This window comes from Perca fluviatilis, chromosome 17 (assembly GCF_010015445.1).
Source record: "Perca fluviatilis chromosome 17, GENO_Pfluv_1.0, whole genome shotgun sequence".
NCBI lineage: Eukaryota > Metazoa > Chordata > Actinopteri > Perciformes > Percidae > Perca > Perca fluviatilis.
Window position 1 is genome coordinate 17,142,823 of NC_053128.1, and position 13,837 is coordinate 17,156,659.

General features: G+C 39.4%; 1 protein-coding gene across 1 annotated transcript in view; it reads left to right on the forward strand.

Annotated features, from left to right (window-relative positions):
* The window catches only part of jak2a (Janus kinase 2a), a 32,840-nt gene that overhangs the window by 13,198 nt on the left and 5,805 nt on the right, over nucleotides 1-13,837 (forward strand). The window contains exons 3-17 of the mRNA XM_039779938.1: nucleotides 3,309-3,432; nucleotides 3,554-3,674; nucleotides 4,966-5,111; nucleotides 5,717-6,011; nucleotides 6,208-6,327; nucleotides 6,691-6,848; nucleotides 6,989-7,100; nucleotides 8,423-8,609; nucleotides 9,802-9,926; nucleotides 10,966-11,100; nucleotides 11,220-11,307; nucleotides 12,165-12,292; nucleotides 12,477-12,615; nucleotides 12,834-12,985; nucleotides 13,519-13,669. Of these exons, the coding sequence (XP_039635872.1) occupies nucleotides 3,309-3,432; nucleotides 3,554-3,674; nucleotides 4,966-5,111; nucleotides 5,717-6,011; nucleotides 6,208-6,327; nucleotides 6,691-6,848; nucleotides 6,989-7,100; nucleotides 8,423-8,609; nucleotides 9,802-9,926; nucleotides 10,966-11,100; nucleotides 11,220-11,307; nucleotides 12,165-12,292; nucleotides 12,477-12,615; nucleotides 12,834-12,985; nucleotides 13,519-13,669 (2,181 nt within the window). The remainder of the gene's footprint in view (nucleotides 1-3,308; nucleotides 3,433-3,553; nucleotides 3,675-4,965; nucleotides 5,112-5,716; nucleotides 6,012-6,207; nucleotides 6,328-6,690; nucleotides 6,849-6,988; nucleotides 7,101-8,422; nucleotides 8,610-9,801; nucleotides 9,927-10,965; nucleotides 11,101-11,219; nucleotides 11,308-12,164; nucleotides 12,293-12,476; nucleotides 12,616-12,833; nucleotides 12,986-13,518; nucleotides 13,670-13,837) is intronic.

The window sequence follows — 13,837 nt, forward strand, 5'->3', positions numbered from 1 at the left end:
GATCCCTCCCACCCCGGCCACAAACTCCCCTCTGGCAGGAGGCTGAGGTCCATCAGGACCAAAACTTCACACCACATGAACAGTATTTTCCTATCTGCCACTAGCCTTATTAACAAGGCCACGAAACCACCCTGACTCTCTCCACACTCCACCCCTGGCACTCCATGCCACTGTACTCTCTCTGCTGTAATGCTCTTTTTATTTCTATCTTTATGTTTTATTTAATACACGTGCACCAACAACACCAAAACAAATTCCTTGTATGTGTTAAAAAACGTACTTGGCAAATTAGTTAGTCATATGGGCTTCAATAAAAGTGAAAGGGAAACGGAGCAAATATTCGTAGTTAAAGTGATGGTTCACCCTAGGGTCCTTTGCACCTTGACCTCGAGCCAAACAACCCTCCAGAAGCAGTAAGATGAGTGCTTAGGGACGTCTACAAATTACAACACCGAAAAGAGATACAACAAAAATATTTATTAATTTAACTTATTTTTTAAAAGTAAGTGCTGTAGTACAACTAGGAGGAGACAAGTTATAATTGAGGTAAGTTTGGAGACATTACCTTATTTAATCATTAAATTAATAAATATTTTTGTTGTATCTCCCTAAGCTGTCCCTAAGCACTCGTCTTACTGCCGGTAGCAGTAGCAGCAGAGAGCAGAAGCCAGCAGGCAAGTGTTATTAAAATAAACTCCTGGTGTACTTACAAACTTTCCAAACCATTGTTTTATGAGTACATAACCTATTATGTACTTAAGTACTACTGTAGAAGTTTGGTATCATTTCGGGCATTATTAGTGGGGTCATTTACGAGATACACAGTTGGATCCACTAGCGCCTGCACTAAGTTATTCAGCTGATCACGCTAACAAAGGAGCAAAGGAACCTAGGGTGAAATTACTCCGAACCATCACTTTTAAGTGTAATATGACTGTACCTTTAGCCAAAACTAGTTAGGATGAAATATCTGTCAGTCAAGCAAACACGCACAAAGCATATTTCCCACAGCCGAGACACATATGGGAAGATGTGTTTTTTTCAACTGAGCCTTTTATATCTTCTGGGGAAAAAAAAGCTTGAATATGTAATTCTCTCTCCACAGCAAATGAGGGAATTTCTTTAAAAGAATGTTGTTTGTCCATTTACTAGAGTTCAGTGACTTGAAAATTCTATGCCAAGGAGCATTGACACTGCTGGCCCAACACCTTATTAGGACATGTTATGCTGTTCAGAATCTTTAATTTGCCTGTTTAACTATAGAAAAGCTTGTAGAAAAAAAAGTTCACTTCAATACAGTATGGACATTCTTTGAGCCAACCATTCTGTAGCCATCTAGTGGCAGTGCAGTTTAAGGTTCTGAGCTATGATCTGCTTGGTTTTGATTAACTTGTCATCCAGATAATAAGAAAGTAAATAATCAAATGGACTGCATGACCAACGTTTAAGAGCATTTGTTGTTTATTTCCATGGCTTCTTTAGGGCTTAAAATTCATCCAACTTTACTTTTAATACATGTCCTGGTAAAGGAATTGAGTTGGACCTTTCTGCTATCAGAGCCAATCCAGTGTTTATTTTGTGAAAACAGAACTACTGGCTTTTCTCCTTCTCTTTCTAGCAAACAAAAATCAGGAAGTTGTCAACTGTTGTGTCTGTTTTCCTCTTTGCCTTAGCTCTACAGTATCTCTCTCTGCCACACTCTCTTGCTCCCTTCCCTCTTGAGCCGATAAGAAACAACCTCTCTCTCTTTTTCTTTTAATCTTCCACTTTTTCTATATCTCCTTGGTTTTCTTTTTCATTTTCAACTTCCTTTGTACTCTTGTTTCTCTGTTTTTCAGAATTTACTTCTACCATCTCTATATCTGTCATACATTCTCCCTTTCATGTTTTAACTACAGTCAAACAATCATGCGAGGTATGTGCTTTGTCTGTCTGGTTAATATAGTTAAAGTTTGCAGTGCAATGGTAGAAAAATAAATCTGGTTTGCTAATGCAAGTAGATAGATCGGGATGTCACATCGCAAGCTGAAGTCAAACATATTCCCCTTTCCAGAAGTTAGACCTGATATATAAGATGGTCAGACTTTGATAGGAGGAGAAGTTCTATCTTTTTTTCATCCTCACACATTAAGGTTTGTGCACAATAAGAAAAAGTCAGCTCTTTAGAAGGCAAAGATGGCCAAACTGTTAAATAAACATATTAACATATTTTAGGTGTCCTGTCATTTTGTCCAATATCTGAATATCTGAATAAAATGGTATGACGCATGTTGTCAAGTTGTATAACATACAGTAACTTACTCTGCAGTGCATTGCTTACTTTATTATGTAATACTGTAATAAATAATACAAGGTAGGACTTGCTTATAGATCAATCTTCTTAGTAGTTTGACTTCACTTCCCCTGTTGTGGTTGAGCATACTTCCTCTCGCACACCCTCATACCATTGCTTCATTCTCATGAGTGCGTCCTGCTGTATGACGAAATTTTTTGTCTGCTAATGGGCCACTTGGCCCGACTGATAAAACACCTTACTGCAACAACACATTAAATGGGGGGCAGTCAGGTCTCACAGGGGGTCCGGACTTTAACTATCGTTGAGAACGTGGTTAAAATGCCAACACCACAACATGACAAGAAATCCCAGACCATTGATAGATTTAGATTGTGCTTGACCACCCGATCTCTATTCTCCAAAAGTAACAACAACAAAAACGGATTCACTTGATTGCTGCCTGCGTCAGAGTGCACACAACAATCCTGGATTAAATTTGACAGTAATCCATTTAAAACAAAACTCCAGGCAGACGGTCAAACTGTTCATGGGAACTTCCGTTTTTATGTGAATATTTATGTTTTTTGGACACTTTGAGCAGCAGGGAAGCAGGGAATCTAATTGCTATTTTCCATTATGCCAACTCCACTGAAATACACTACCAAGTTGTCATTGTCAAAACACATTTGCTTTCAGTCTACATTGCTACCACAACACAAGCTGTGTGTGTGTGTGTGTGTGTGTGTGTGTGTGTGTGTGTGTGTGTGTGTATGTGTATGTGTGTGTGTGTGTGTGTGTGTGTGTAAACATACAGCATATGCATTACTTGTGTATGTCTACATATTGGCCAGTTGTCGTTCTTTATTGGCAGCTAATAAGTAACGTGTGCCGCTAAAGCTTTCAAACTTGAGTATGTGTCAGTTGGCTTGGCTTTGAGTTACGGCTATGATACTACTCACTGTCCCAGTTCCAGAATAAAACCGGCTGTGCTTTTATTATAGTAAACACATGATTGTTTTCTCTCCCTTTCCAGGGATTGCTCCAGTGTACTGCAACTTGTTTGGCCTGATGAGGGAAAGTGACCGGATATGGTTCCCTCCTAATCACATCTTTAAACTGCAGCAGCCAGCCAGTGAGAGCCTGCACTTCAGAATCAGGTAGATCTTTTTAGTATGTTTTTTTCATTTCCTTATTAATACATTTCAGACTTTTTATGTGTTGTTTTATGCTTGGAATCATTTTCTTACTGGATCTTCTCTGGCCTCGTTTTCGGTTCAGATACTATTTTTCTGGCTGGTATAACAGCGGAAATTCATTGTATGCCCATCGCTATGGTGTGTCCAAGGGGACGGAGAGCCCTGTGATGGATGATCGTGTCATGGCATACCATTTTTTTCAGGTTAGTCTTCATGACTTGCATCTTATATCATTGTTTTATTGTCTATTTGCTTCTGTATAGGGTCATTTGTAGCATAAATTTATTCTATTTCTTTGTATTTGTGATTTAAAAAAATAGAGTACATTCTAAGTCTGGATCATCTATAGGTTTTCCTTAAACCTGATGCAAACTAAAGGGTCAGCATCTTCAAGATCACTCACCTTCACCTCAATCCTACTCATTCTTTTCCCTGCTTTTCTTTTGTTTTCTTTTTTATATAACGATAAACAGAAATGTTGGGTGGGGGAGATAAAAATGCTTGCTTCATGGCATCTGTCTGTCATGTCAGTCATTGTGCAAATCAGAAAACAGGAAGTGTGGTAGTAAGAGTGTTTAAAAACAGCAAATGGGGAACAAGGGTATGTCAGGGTTCTCATCACTCGGCCTGTGTTTGTGCATGCATGTGTGAGTGTTTGTTTGTTTTTTAAATAGTTGCTGCTTCTTATTTTCTTTCCCACATGCGTGTGTGAACTTGACATATGGAGCTCTGTTCAGCTTTGTTTTTATCTCCACTGTCACATTGACAACATGAGCTGTTTCATGAGCTTGTTGTGTCATCAACAGATGAACCTACAGTATGTTTGACACTTGTGTGTTGGAGAAATATTGAATAAAAGTTTCCTCTTTAAAATACACTTTTTTTATTGTAACATATTTTCATGTGCAATACAGAGATTATAATCTGATTTCTGTTAATTTGGTTGATAGATCGAATTTGACACGTGAAGTAAGTAGAGATGTTCTGATACCAGTATCGGTATCGGCTCCGATACTGCCTAAAACGCTGGTATCGGTATCGGGAAGTAATGGAGTTTATGGACCGATCCGATACCACGTAATAAAGCCCTAAAGAAAATCTACGTTAAAGTAGTTTATTTATGTTCTTTTTCCGTTATAACTGACTTTCAAACTGCAAAATAAAAGAAAGTTTTGTGGCATTCATTGTTTGTGTTTGTTTATGTTTCACAAAGAGTTTAACCTGAGCCAGACCGACAACAAAGATAGAAATAATATCACATCCATGCAGGGATAGTAGTATACTGTTGTTAAAACGTAATAAAATAAATGACACACTGGTATCGGATCGGTACTAAGTATCAGCCGATACGCAAGTTCAGGTATCGGAATCGGTATCAGGAAGCAAAAAAATGGTATCGGGCCATCTCTAGAAGTAAGCAAATATTGTTCTACTTCTTTCCTTTATGGATATGATATCATCCAATACGTTTTGCCTCATATGTTCCTCCTCCAGAGCCGTAGTGACTTTCTAAGTGTCTGGGTTCATATTCCGGTGAGCCATGAGGCCCAGGAGGAGTGTCTGGGCATGGCGGTGCTGGACATGATGAGGCTCGCCAAAGAGAATAATCAGTCACCTGTGGACATCTACAATTATACCAGGTAGAAATGAACGACCACATGTGATATCATGTTATTCATACATTATGCAGTCTAAAGCAGGGGTTAGCAAAATCACTAGTAATGTGGAAATGAAGGGTAACCTGGTAAAATCATCTCTCTACTAGAAGAGTCTAATACTGTGAGCCCATTTAATTTATACAACAATGTTCCGATAACCAAAACTCCAGACGTGTTAGTCGCATGTACATGTAGCACACTCTCTTATCGAAACAATGTGAAATGCTCACTGTTATGCTGGTGTGCATGTGGTACAGCTTAAGGATAACAATTTCAGAACATTGTGACAGGCCCCTCAGGACACAGTGAGCATCAAGATAGTTTCATTATGTGTGTTCATGCATCTGAATGAATTCTCTCTTTGTATGAGATCATGTTTCAGTTAATATCTGATCTTTACAATACGCACTGTGTCCACACTTCAAAATATAAACTATCCTGTAATTTCTCTTTCATATATAATTCATCATTAATATGATTTTTTTTTTCTCTCTGTGTCTTCCCTGCTATTTGTTCATCATTCTTTTTGTCATTCTCAATTCCATCTTCACCTAACCATTCCTTCCCGCTCCCCTCCCCGCTTTTAGCTACAAATCCTTCCTGCCGAGATGCATGCAAAGCCGCATCCAGGAATATAACATCTTGACGCGGAAGAGGATCCGCTATCGCTTCAAGAAGTTCATCCAGCAGTTCAGTGAATGCAAGGCCACGGTGTGTAACCTCAAGCTCAAATACCTGATGAGCCTGGAGATGCTGCTACCCTCCCTCTACTCTGAGCGCTTTCAAGTCACTGACCTCTCCGCACGCGAGGTTACCATCGTTGTCATGGGCAACACGGGCATCCAGTGGTCTAAAGGGAAAGAGGAAGAGGGAGCAGAGGAGGTGAGGACCAGGAGATGGGTTCATGTTGCCGTGGTAATGCATTTGTACACCAGTCTGCCACAGTGTGATGCCGTGCATGGCTGTTTTTCTAGCAGTTGGTTACAATCGCCAATAACAACCAGAGTGCATGTGTGTGCACGCTTCTTCATTGAATACAAATGCAAACCACTATTTTGTATTCTTTTTGTGTCTCCAGGAGCTACAAACATACTGTGACTTCCCAGAGGTGATCGACATCAGCATCAAACAGGCCAATAAGGAAGGCTCAGTGGACAGTCGCATAGTTACCCTCACCAGACAGGACAACCAGATCCTGGTATACTACACACACACGTCCTCTTTGAGCTCAGCCCTACGTTCCTCTATTATCCCTTTTAAAATTAATAGTTTGTTTGCTTCACTCCAATTTTAAATACTGTCTGTAAACCAAATTTCAAGCAATACTCTGCAGTGTGTTTAAATCACCACACACTTGTTGTCAGTCAAATTAGATACAGGACATAAAGATACACATTTAAAAAGAAATTTCATTATTTTAAAGTATTATTTTAAATATGTAATTTTTTTATATATGCATAGATACACAGATTGAAGGTTTAAAGTAAAAATAGGTACTGAATGATTTATTTTTGTCCTCTTTTGCATCCCCTCACTATACTCTGTGTGTCTGACCACAAAGGAACTGGAGTTCCATTCGCTCCCAGAGGCTCTGTCATTTGTATCTTTAGTTGATGGGTATTACAGACTGGTTGCAGATGCTCATCACTATCTGTGTAAAGAGGTGGCTCCACCAAGACTTCTGGAGTGCATTCAGAGCTACTGCCACGGCCCTGTGTCGTAAGTATCACACACATGTACAGATATAGCACATCACAATGTGCACTATGAACCCACAACCACACACACACACACACACACACACACACACACACACACACACACACACGCGCACACACTCTCTGTCTCTTTGATCACAGGATGGAGTTTACGATTGGTAAGCTGCGTCGCTCTGGTAACCACCAAGGCCTGTACATCATCCGCTGCAGCCCCAGGGACTACGACAAATATTTCATATCCTTTGTGGTGGGGGTAAGCTGTTGATCTAGGGTAATTTAATGTGAAGTACTTCATTTCTCACATGTAACTCTACAAAAACAGGCTCATTCAACACTCTTTGCTAATTGGTAGACATCACTAACTTGCTTCTTCAGCCCATGATCACATGCATCACAGCAGACTGCCAGATTATCACTTCCATTGGTCTATACAATGTGTCACAACACCCAGGGCCATTAGACTATAATGTAAATACAATGTAGTGCTTTGCTTTAATAATGGCTGTTCAAGGGGTGGCCTCTAGCTCACCCAGTGAGAGCGTTCGCCCCATGTTGGCTGAGTCTTGCAGCGGCGCGGGTTCAAATCTGACCTGCTACCCTTTGCGTGTGTCATCCCCCATCTCTCTCCCCCTTTCATTTCTATCCACTGTCTCTACTACTAATACAGGGAAAAGCCCCAAAAAATAATCTTTAAAAAAATAATGGTTGTTCAATTAAGTATCAAAGTCACAGTAATCACAGGTGCATTTAATAAAAAATATTAAAAAAAAAACATTTAATTGAGTGTTTGTTTCTGAAAGTAAACTGTTTTTTCACAGTTTTGCTAAAACTCATCATAAAGGTGTGCTTACAACCTCTTAAATATTATAATATTTTCAACCACTGGAGGGAGCAATAAGGTTTGATTATCACATCAAATTAACAATCCGACTGCTATGCAATACCATACTGTGACTGAGATGTATAAAGATGTACTGTAAGTCTTCTGCTCATAATTGAAATTACTGATTTTTAAGTTTACAGTCTGTATTAAAACAATAGCCAGGAAGGTACCCAAATGCAAATTGAAAGATGTTATCATTCCTGCAGTTCACACGTGGCCTTTCAAAGATTCCTTCCTAATTTTCGCGCTTCTAATGGGGTACAAAATCCTCAGTCCTAGTTCTGTGTGTAGATAAATTCAAAAGTTTTGTCTTTTTAGTACCAAATTTCCTCTCTGTGTTTCTGTCCCTCCACTGTAGCTCATCTGCAGCACTATTCATGAAAACAAAAAAAGTGGGACTGTAACTCTGGAAGATACCCACTTTAACTGATTATGGATTTATTAACTTCTGACAAACTTTGTAATATATATTTGCACATAAAGTGGACTGTGTATGTTGTCCCTCATCACTTTGGGAATGGATATTTTCATAGCCAGTATATACAAGAGGAGTGATTACAGAGAACAAAACCTGTTTCAATGTTTAAACTGTATGGACATTGGACTCAATCACAGAGTGTACTTTGTAGTCTCTTAAAATGATATTGTTGGCATGTTCATCACAACGTAACTGTAATCATTTCTATTTTCAGCATGAAACTATAGTGGAGTATAAGCACTGTCAGATTGTGAAGACGGAGTCAGGAGAGTACAGTCTGAGTGGTGCAAAAAGGAGCTTCAGCTCACTCAGGGAACTTCTGCACTGCTACCAAAAGGAGGCGCTGCGCACTGATGGATACACATTCCAGCTGACCAGTTGTTGCTCACCCAGCTTTAAAGGTAAGCATTCACATACACTAACAAGAACACAGTATTTATACCTCACACACATATTAACACAGGTAAAAGAACACGTATATAGCAAAATGCAGACATTCTATGCAATTAAAATATTCTCCAGGACAGTTTAGACCTTTCAATGAGTTGGACCTACTAATTAATTGTTTCTTTGTCCATAATGCTGCAAAAATAGGCAACAGCATCCGTTCCATGATATATGGATGAACTCATATTTTACCCAGATCAATTGTAACATTTTGAATGAGTTTAATTAAAAACCATTAGTCAATTAATTACAGAATTCATTTTTGAAACTTATTTGGAACAATGCTTTGTGCGCAATTTACACAATGCAAATATTACGTGACCTGCAGAAAATTGGCCTTCATTTTTTCTGGGTCATAAATCATTTTTAGGCTACAAAACATGAATGATGCAAGCAGTTAAAGTTTTCTCTAAAACATATTTTCAAGCAATGATTAGACAATATAAGAAAGTCCCATGAATGCTTCCAGTTCAACATCCTGCAAGGCAACCAATTACAACCAACGTTTCTTTCTTAATCCCTGCTGCAGCTAATTACCCATTTTCAAGCTTCTGTTTAAATCAAATGCATAGTTTTTGAGTCTGGAACATGTTTTAATTTCTGTTCAGCCAGTGAAGAATACAGACTCTCTGTCTCTTGACCTTTAGTTTCAAGCCAGATGTCCCTAATTTTCGGCCGGGTGTCAGTCATCTTCCGCTTTCTTTGTGTTGGCATTCTAAATTTCGATTTATGAGGATTATGGTTAACTGCTCCTCAGATCAGTTAGTATGATCCTTCCAATGGGCAGAGAGTATGATTTTTACTGCCCTACAGTACATGACCATTATATCTCTGTGGGGATTTGATAGAGTTGCTAATGACCGTCTCTAATGACTGGACGGATTTCCGTATGGCAAAACTCTTGTTTCTGAAAAAGGTTACCTGTCTCTAAGGGCTAATAAAACAAACCACTTAGATTTTTGTTCATGGTGATATTTATGATTAAGAACTCAAAATTAAGCAATCTAATTTTACAATTGGTAGCTGTTGCATTTTTATTAATATTTCCAGTATCACACATTGAAAAGCCGTAAACCTCCTGTAGCAATAATCCGATGTAGTGTCAAAATGTGAGTTTCATGTGAGTCCATCTTTACCTTTCTTCAGATAAATCCAACCTGGTGGTGTGCAGAGATAATCAAGGGGCAGATGTTCCACTGTCTCCTTCGCTCCACAAACACAACATCAGCCAGATGGTCTTCCACAAGATCCGAAAAGAGGACCTCGTCATCGTAAGATAGTCCTCTTCACTTTAGCTTTTCTTCTAATCTGAAAAAGGCATACAAGGATTCATAACTAGGCAATTTCTTCAGTCTTAGTAGGTTGTAGAAGTGTACAGGGTTTGATGCATTGTTTTTGTACATATATATATTTTTTTTAGAAGCTTACAACAGAATGGAAAAGGGCCTTTTTACACTTTCAATTTCAATTTCAATTTCTTGCCCTGAGCAGATAAGTTATAAATTAACAAAGGTGAACTGTACCTACGTGGGTGGCCAGTCTCTTTGTAATTATAAAGTAACACTGAATATAAACCCCAAAAATACCTTTTTGTAGACAAGGTGACATTGTAAACTTGTCAATATGAATAAGCGTACCAGAAGTTTTGATCAGAAGGAACAAGAAGCACTCCTGTGGAGTCAGTGAGGTCGCTACAGTTAAAGAAAAACACTTCCTCAATTGTTCCACCGACTGTAACTCAGTGTCACTAGCAGTCCCTGTGGACTTGTCTGAGTGCATTGTGTGTGTCCGTGTGGCAGTGTGACAGCCATGCTCTCACCTCGGTTACTGGTCCATTTTCGTCTCAACATATTTTCTGTTATTTGAGCACTTGGTAGTTTTGTACTGTATTGCAATATTGTCTTCTCACTCATCCCTCAATTGAATAACAGTTTCAGTTTGTTTTGTCGTCTGTTTTGAATGTGTTTTGTTGTGCATTTATTCAAGAGCTTTTGAGCTTAATTTTTTTTTTTAATCACTACTATCTAAAGCCAGGTGGTCGGATAAGGTCTAGCTGGCAGGCACAGCTAAGTCCTGGTGCAAGCATGACAGCAGTGGGCTTTATTCAGTTTGGTTTCTGGGCTGCAAGTGAGAAAGCTTGTAGCTTTCATTATGTCTTTGATTTGGAATTTTCTGCTTAGGAGAGTTCCAGTAACTTTGTGGGAAGAGAGTATTAATCAAAGAATTATCTCTTTTAAAAAGAAAAAGTGGGGGAAATTCACTCAACCTTCTTTCCAAAGTAGTTTTCAACTAAATTAAACTGTGTTGTAGAATGAGAGTCTTGGCCAAGGAACTTTCACCAAGATCTTCTGCGGTGTGAGGAAGGAGCTGGGAGACTACGGAGAGATACACCAGATAGACGTTGTTATCAAGATCCTGGACAAGGCTCACCGCAACTATTCAGAGGTTTGCTTTTTGATTGATTGATTGAAGGAGTGGATAATTAATAATTACATAAATTCTGAAGACATGAATTGAAAGGAGACAATGTAATAGGATCTCTTCTCTTGTTTTCTCCCTTACAGTCCTTCTTTGAAGCAGCCAGTATGATGAGCCAGCTCTCCCACAAGCACATACTTCTCAACTATGGCGTGTGTGTTTGTGGCAATGAGAGTAAGCCTACAAAACACACAAACTCACACTACTGGACAGAGATGCTTTAAGATCTTAGATGAGAGGGATATGGAGACCAAGACAAAACAGAATGTGTGTTACATAGAATACAAAGAAAAGGAAAAGAAGACTGCAAATTAGTTTTTACACTAAAAACAGTTGTGTTTACATCACATGAGGTCAAATGGTGTCCCTGTAGGCATCTGAGACAATTAAACAGAGAGGAAATAAGGTTTCTGACCTGCTCTCTGCTGTGCCCTGACCCTTCCACTGTGACTGAATTAAGCCATTGGGATCAGCAAGTCACTAATGGGCCACACTAATGGGCCACAGCAGTCTTGATCTTTACTCCACCTGAAACTGTCCGAACACGTCAGAGCAGTATGTCTGGAAACCTTTATCATTCACATTTCTCAGTGCACAAAAAGAGCAGGCTGGAAAGAAAAACAAAGATTATAATAAAGGACTTGGAAAGAAAACTGACACTGACAAAAAGCAGTGTATTGTCGCATGTTAGGGTATTTCATTCTTTAAATGAATCAGGCATATGGTGCACTGATAGCCTAATCGTTCCAAAGAAATGTAATGACCAAAGCTAGATTTCTCATGTGAGACAATAAAAACAGAACTGTGCCAGATGGCATAGATACAGTATGGATAAAGAAAAATTCATGGGTGCGGAAAGTGTTTTGTCTATAACTACTGTCAAAGTGTCTTTGAAGACACTACAGGACATCCGCTACAGTCAACCACAAACTGGTGATATGGGAATTTTAATAGGAAGCGATTTGTTTAGAAAATTTTCTATATGGATAGTAGTGACTAATAAAATGATCTCACTCACATCTCCCTGTCAGACATGATGGTGCAGGAGTACGGTAAATTTGGTTCCTTGGACACCTACCTGAAAAAGAATAAAAGCTGTGTTAACATCACCTGGAAGCTAGAAGTGGCCAAGCAGCTATCCTGGGCTATGCACTACCTGGTAAGACTGCCCCATAATGCAGTCTGCCCCATACAGATTCTTCTGTTTGTATGGGGCAGGCATATTTACACACATACTCAAGTTCAATGTTAAGAGAAATACCTTCAACTAATGTGTCAATAAAACTAGTTGAGTGCTGAAGCAAGGTATGTATTTATGTTGTCCCTGTCACGTCTGCACGCAGGAGGATAAGAGCCTCATTCATGGAAATGTTTGTGCCAAGAATGTTCTTCTGATCAGAAAGGAGGATCGCATGACAGGCAGCCTGCCCTTTATCAAACTCAGTGACCCGGGTATCAGCATCACCGTGCTGCCCAAAGAAGGTGAGATACATAGAGTGATGTAATGTCCTGCTGTGAAGAGACATGTACCTCACACCTTTGTGGAGGCATGTGAGAATAATGTTAGCCAACATAGTTTTGCTTTGGTGTGATTGTCTCAGTTTGCATTATCTTTTTCTCCCTCCTCGCTGTCCTCTACCTTCCATTCCATTCATTTCATTCTCTCTGTGCTTCTATGTCTCCTCATATTTGTCCATCAGTTCTGGTGGAGCGTATCCCATGGGTGCCCCCCGAATGTATTGAAAACCCCCAAAACCTGAGTTTAGCCACAGACAAGTGGGGCTTTGGGACCACCCTTTGGGAGATCTGCAGTGGCGGAGACAAACCTCTCAGCACCCTGGACTGCTCCAAGGTCACAAAAACAGAGAATGCATTGACAGTATTAACTTACTGAAAGTGATCCGTATTAAAGGAATAGTTTGACATTTTGGGAAATGTTGAATTAAGTTGGTTGCCTGGCCTCTGCTACCGGCAAGAAATGGTTTCAGTGTATTTTTTAGTCTATGGTGTTCATTAGTGAGCTTCAGAGGTGCTAGTAGGTTTTTATTAAATTCTTTTACTTTTGGACAGGCCCAGGCTAGCTGTTTCCAGTCAATATGCTAAATTAAGCATACCGGCTGTTGGCTGTAGCTTCATATTTACTGTACAGAGTGGTATAACTCATCTTGTCTAACTCTTGTCAAGAAAGCATATAACCGTATTTCCTAAAATGTTGAACTATTCCTTTAACTCATGCAATTTGTTTTAAAGTGAGAGGGACACAAAGTTATTTAAAACGTATTCTATTGATTATTTTAGGAATGTCTGGCAGCTTTGTATCTCCATCATTTCCCAATTCAGTTTGGAAAACATGCAAGTTCTGACTTTTGCTCTTTTGCTCTGCAGAAGAACTTGTTCTACGAGGACAGGCACCAGCTGCCGGCTCCTAAATGGACAGAGCTGGCCAATCTGATTAACAGCTGTATGGACTATGAGCCCTCACACCGACCCTCCTTCAGAGCAATTATCAGAGATCTCAACAGCCTCTTTATACAAGGTAGGAAAAGAAAATGAATGCACAACCTTCAGACAAATCCATTGATCATGTGGATACACTAGTACGCACACACACACACACACACACACACACACACACACACACACACACACACACACACACACACACACACTTAATATAGGGTATTATCAAGATCTTCTTTATAAA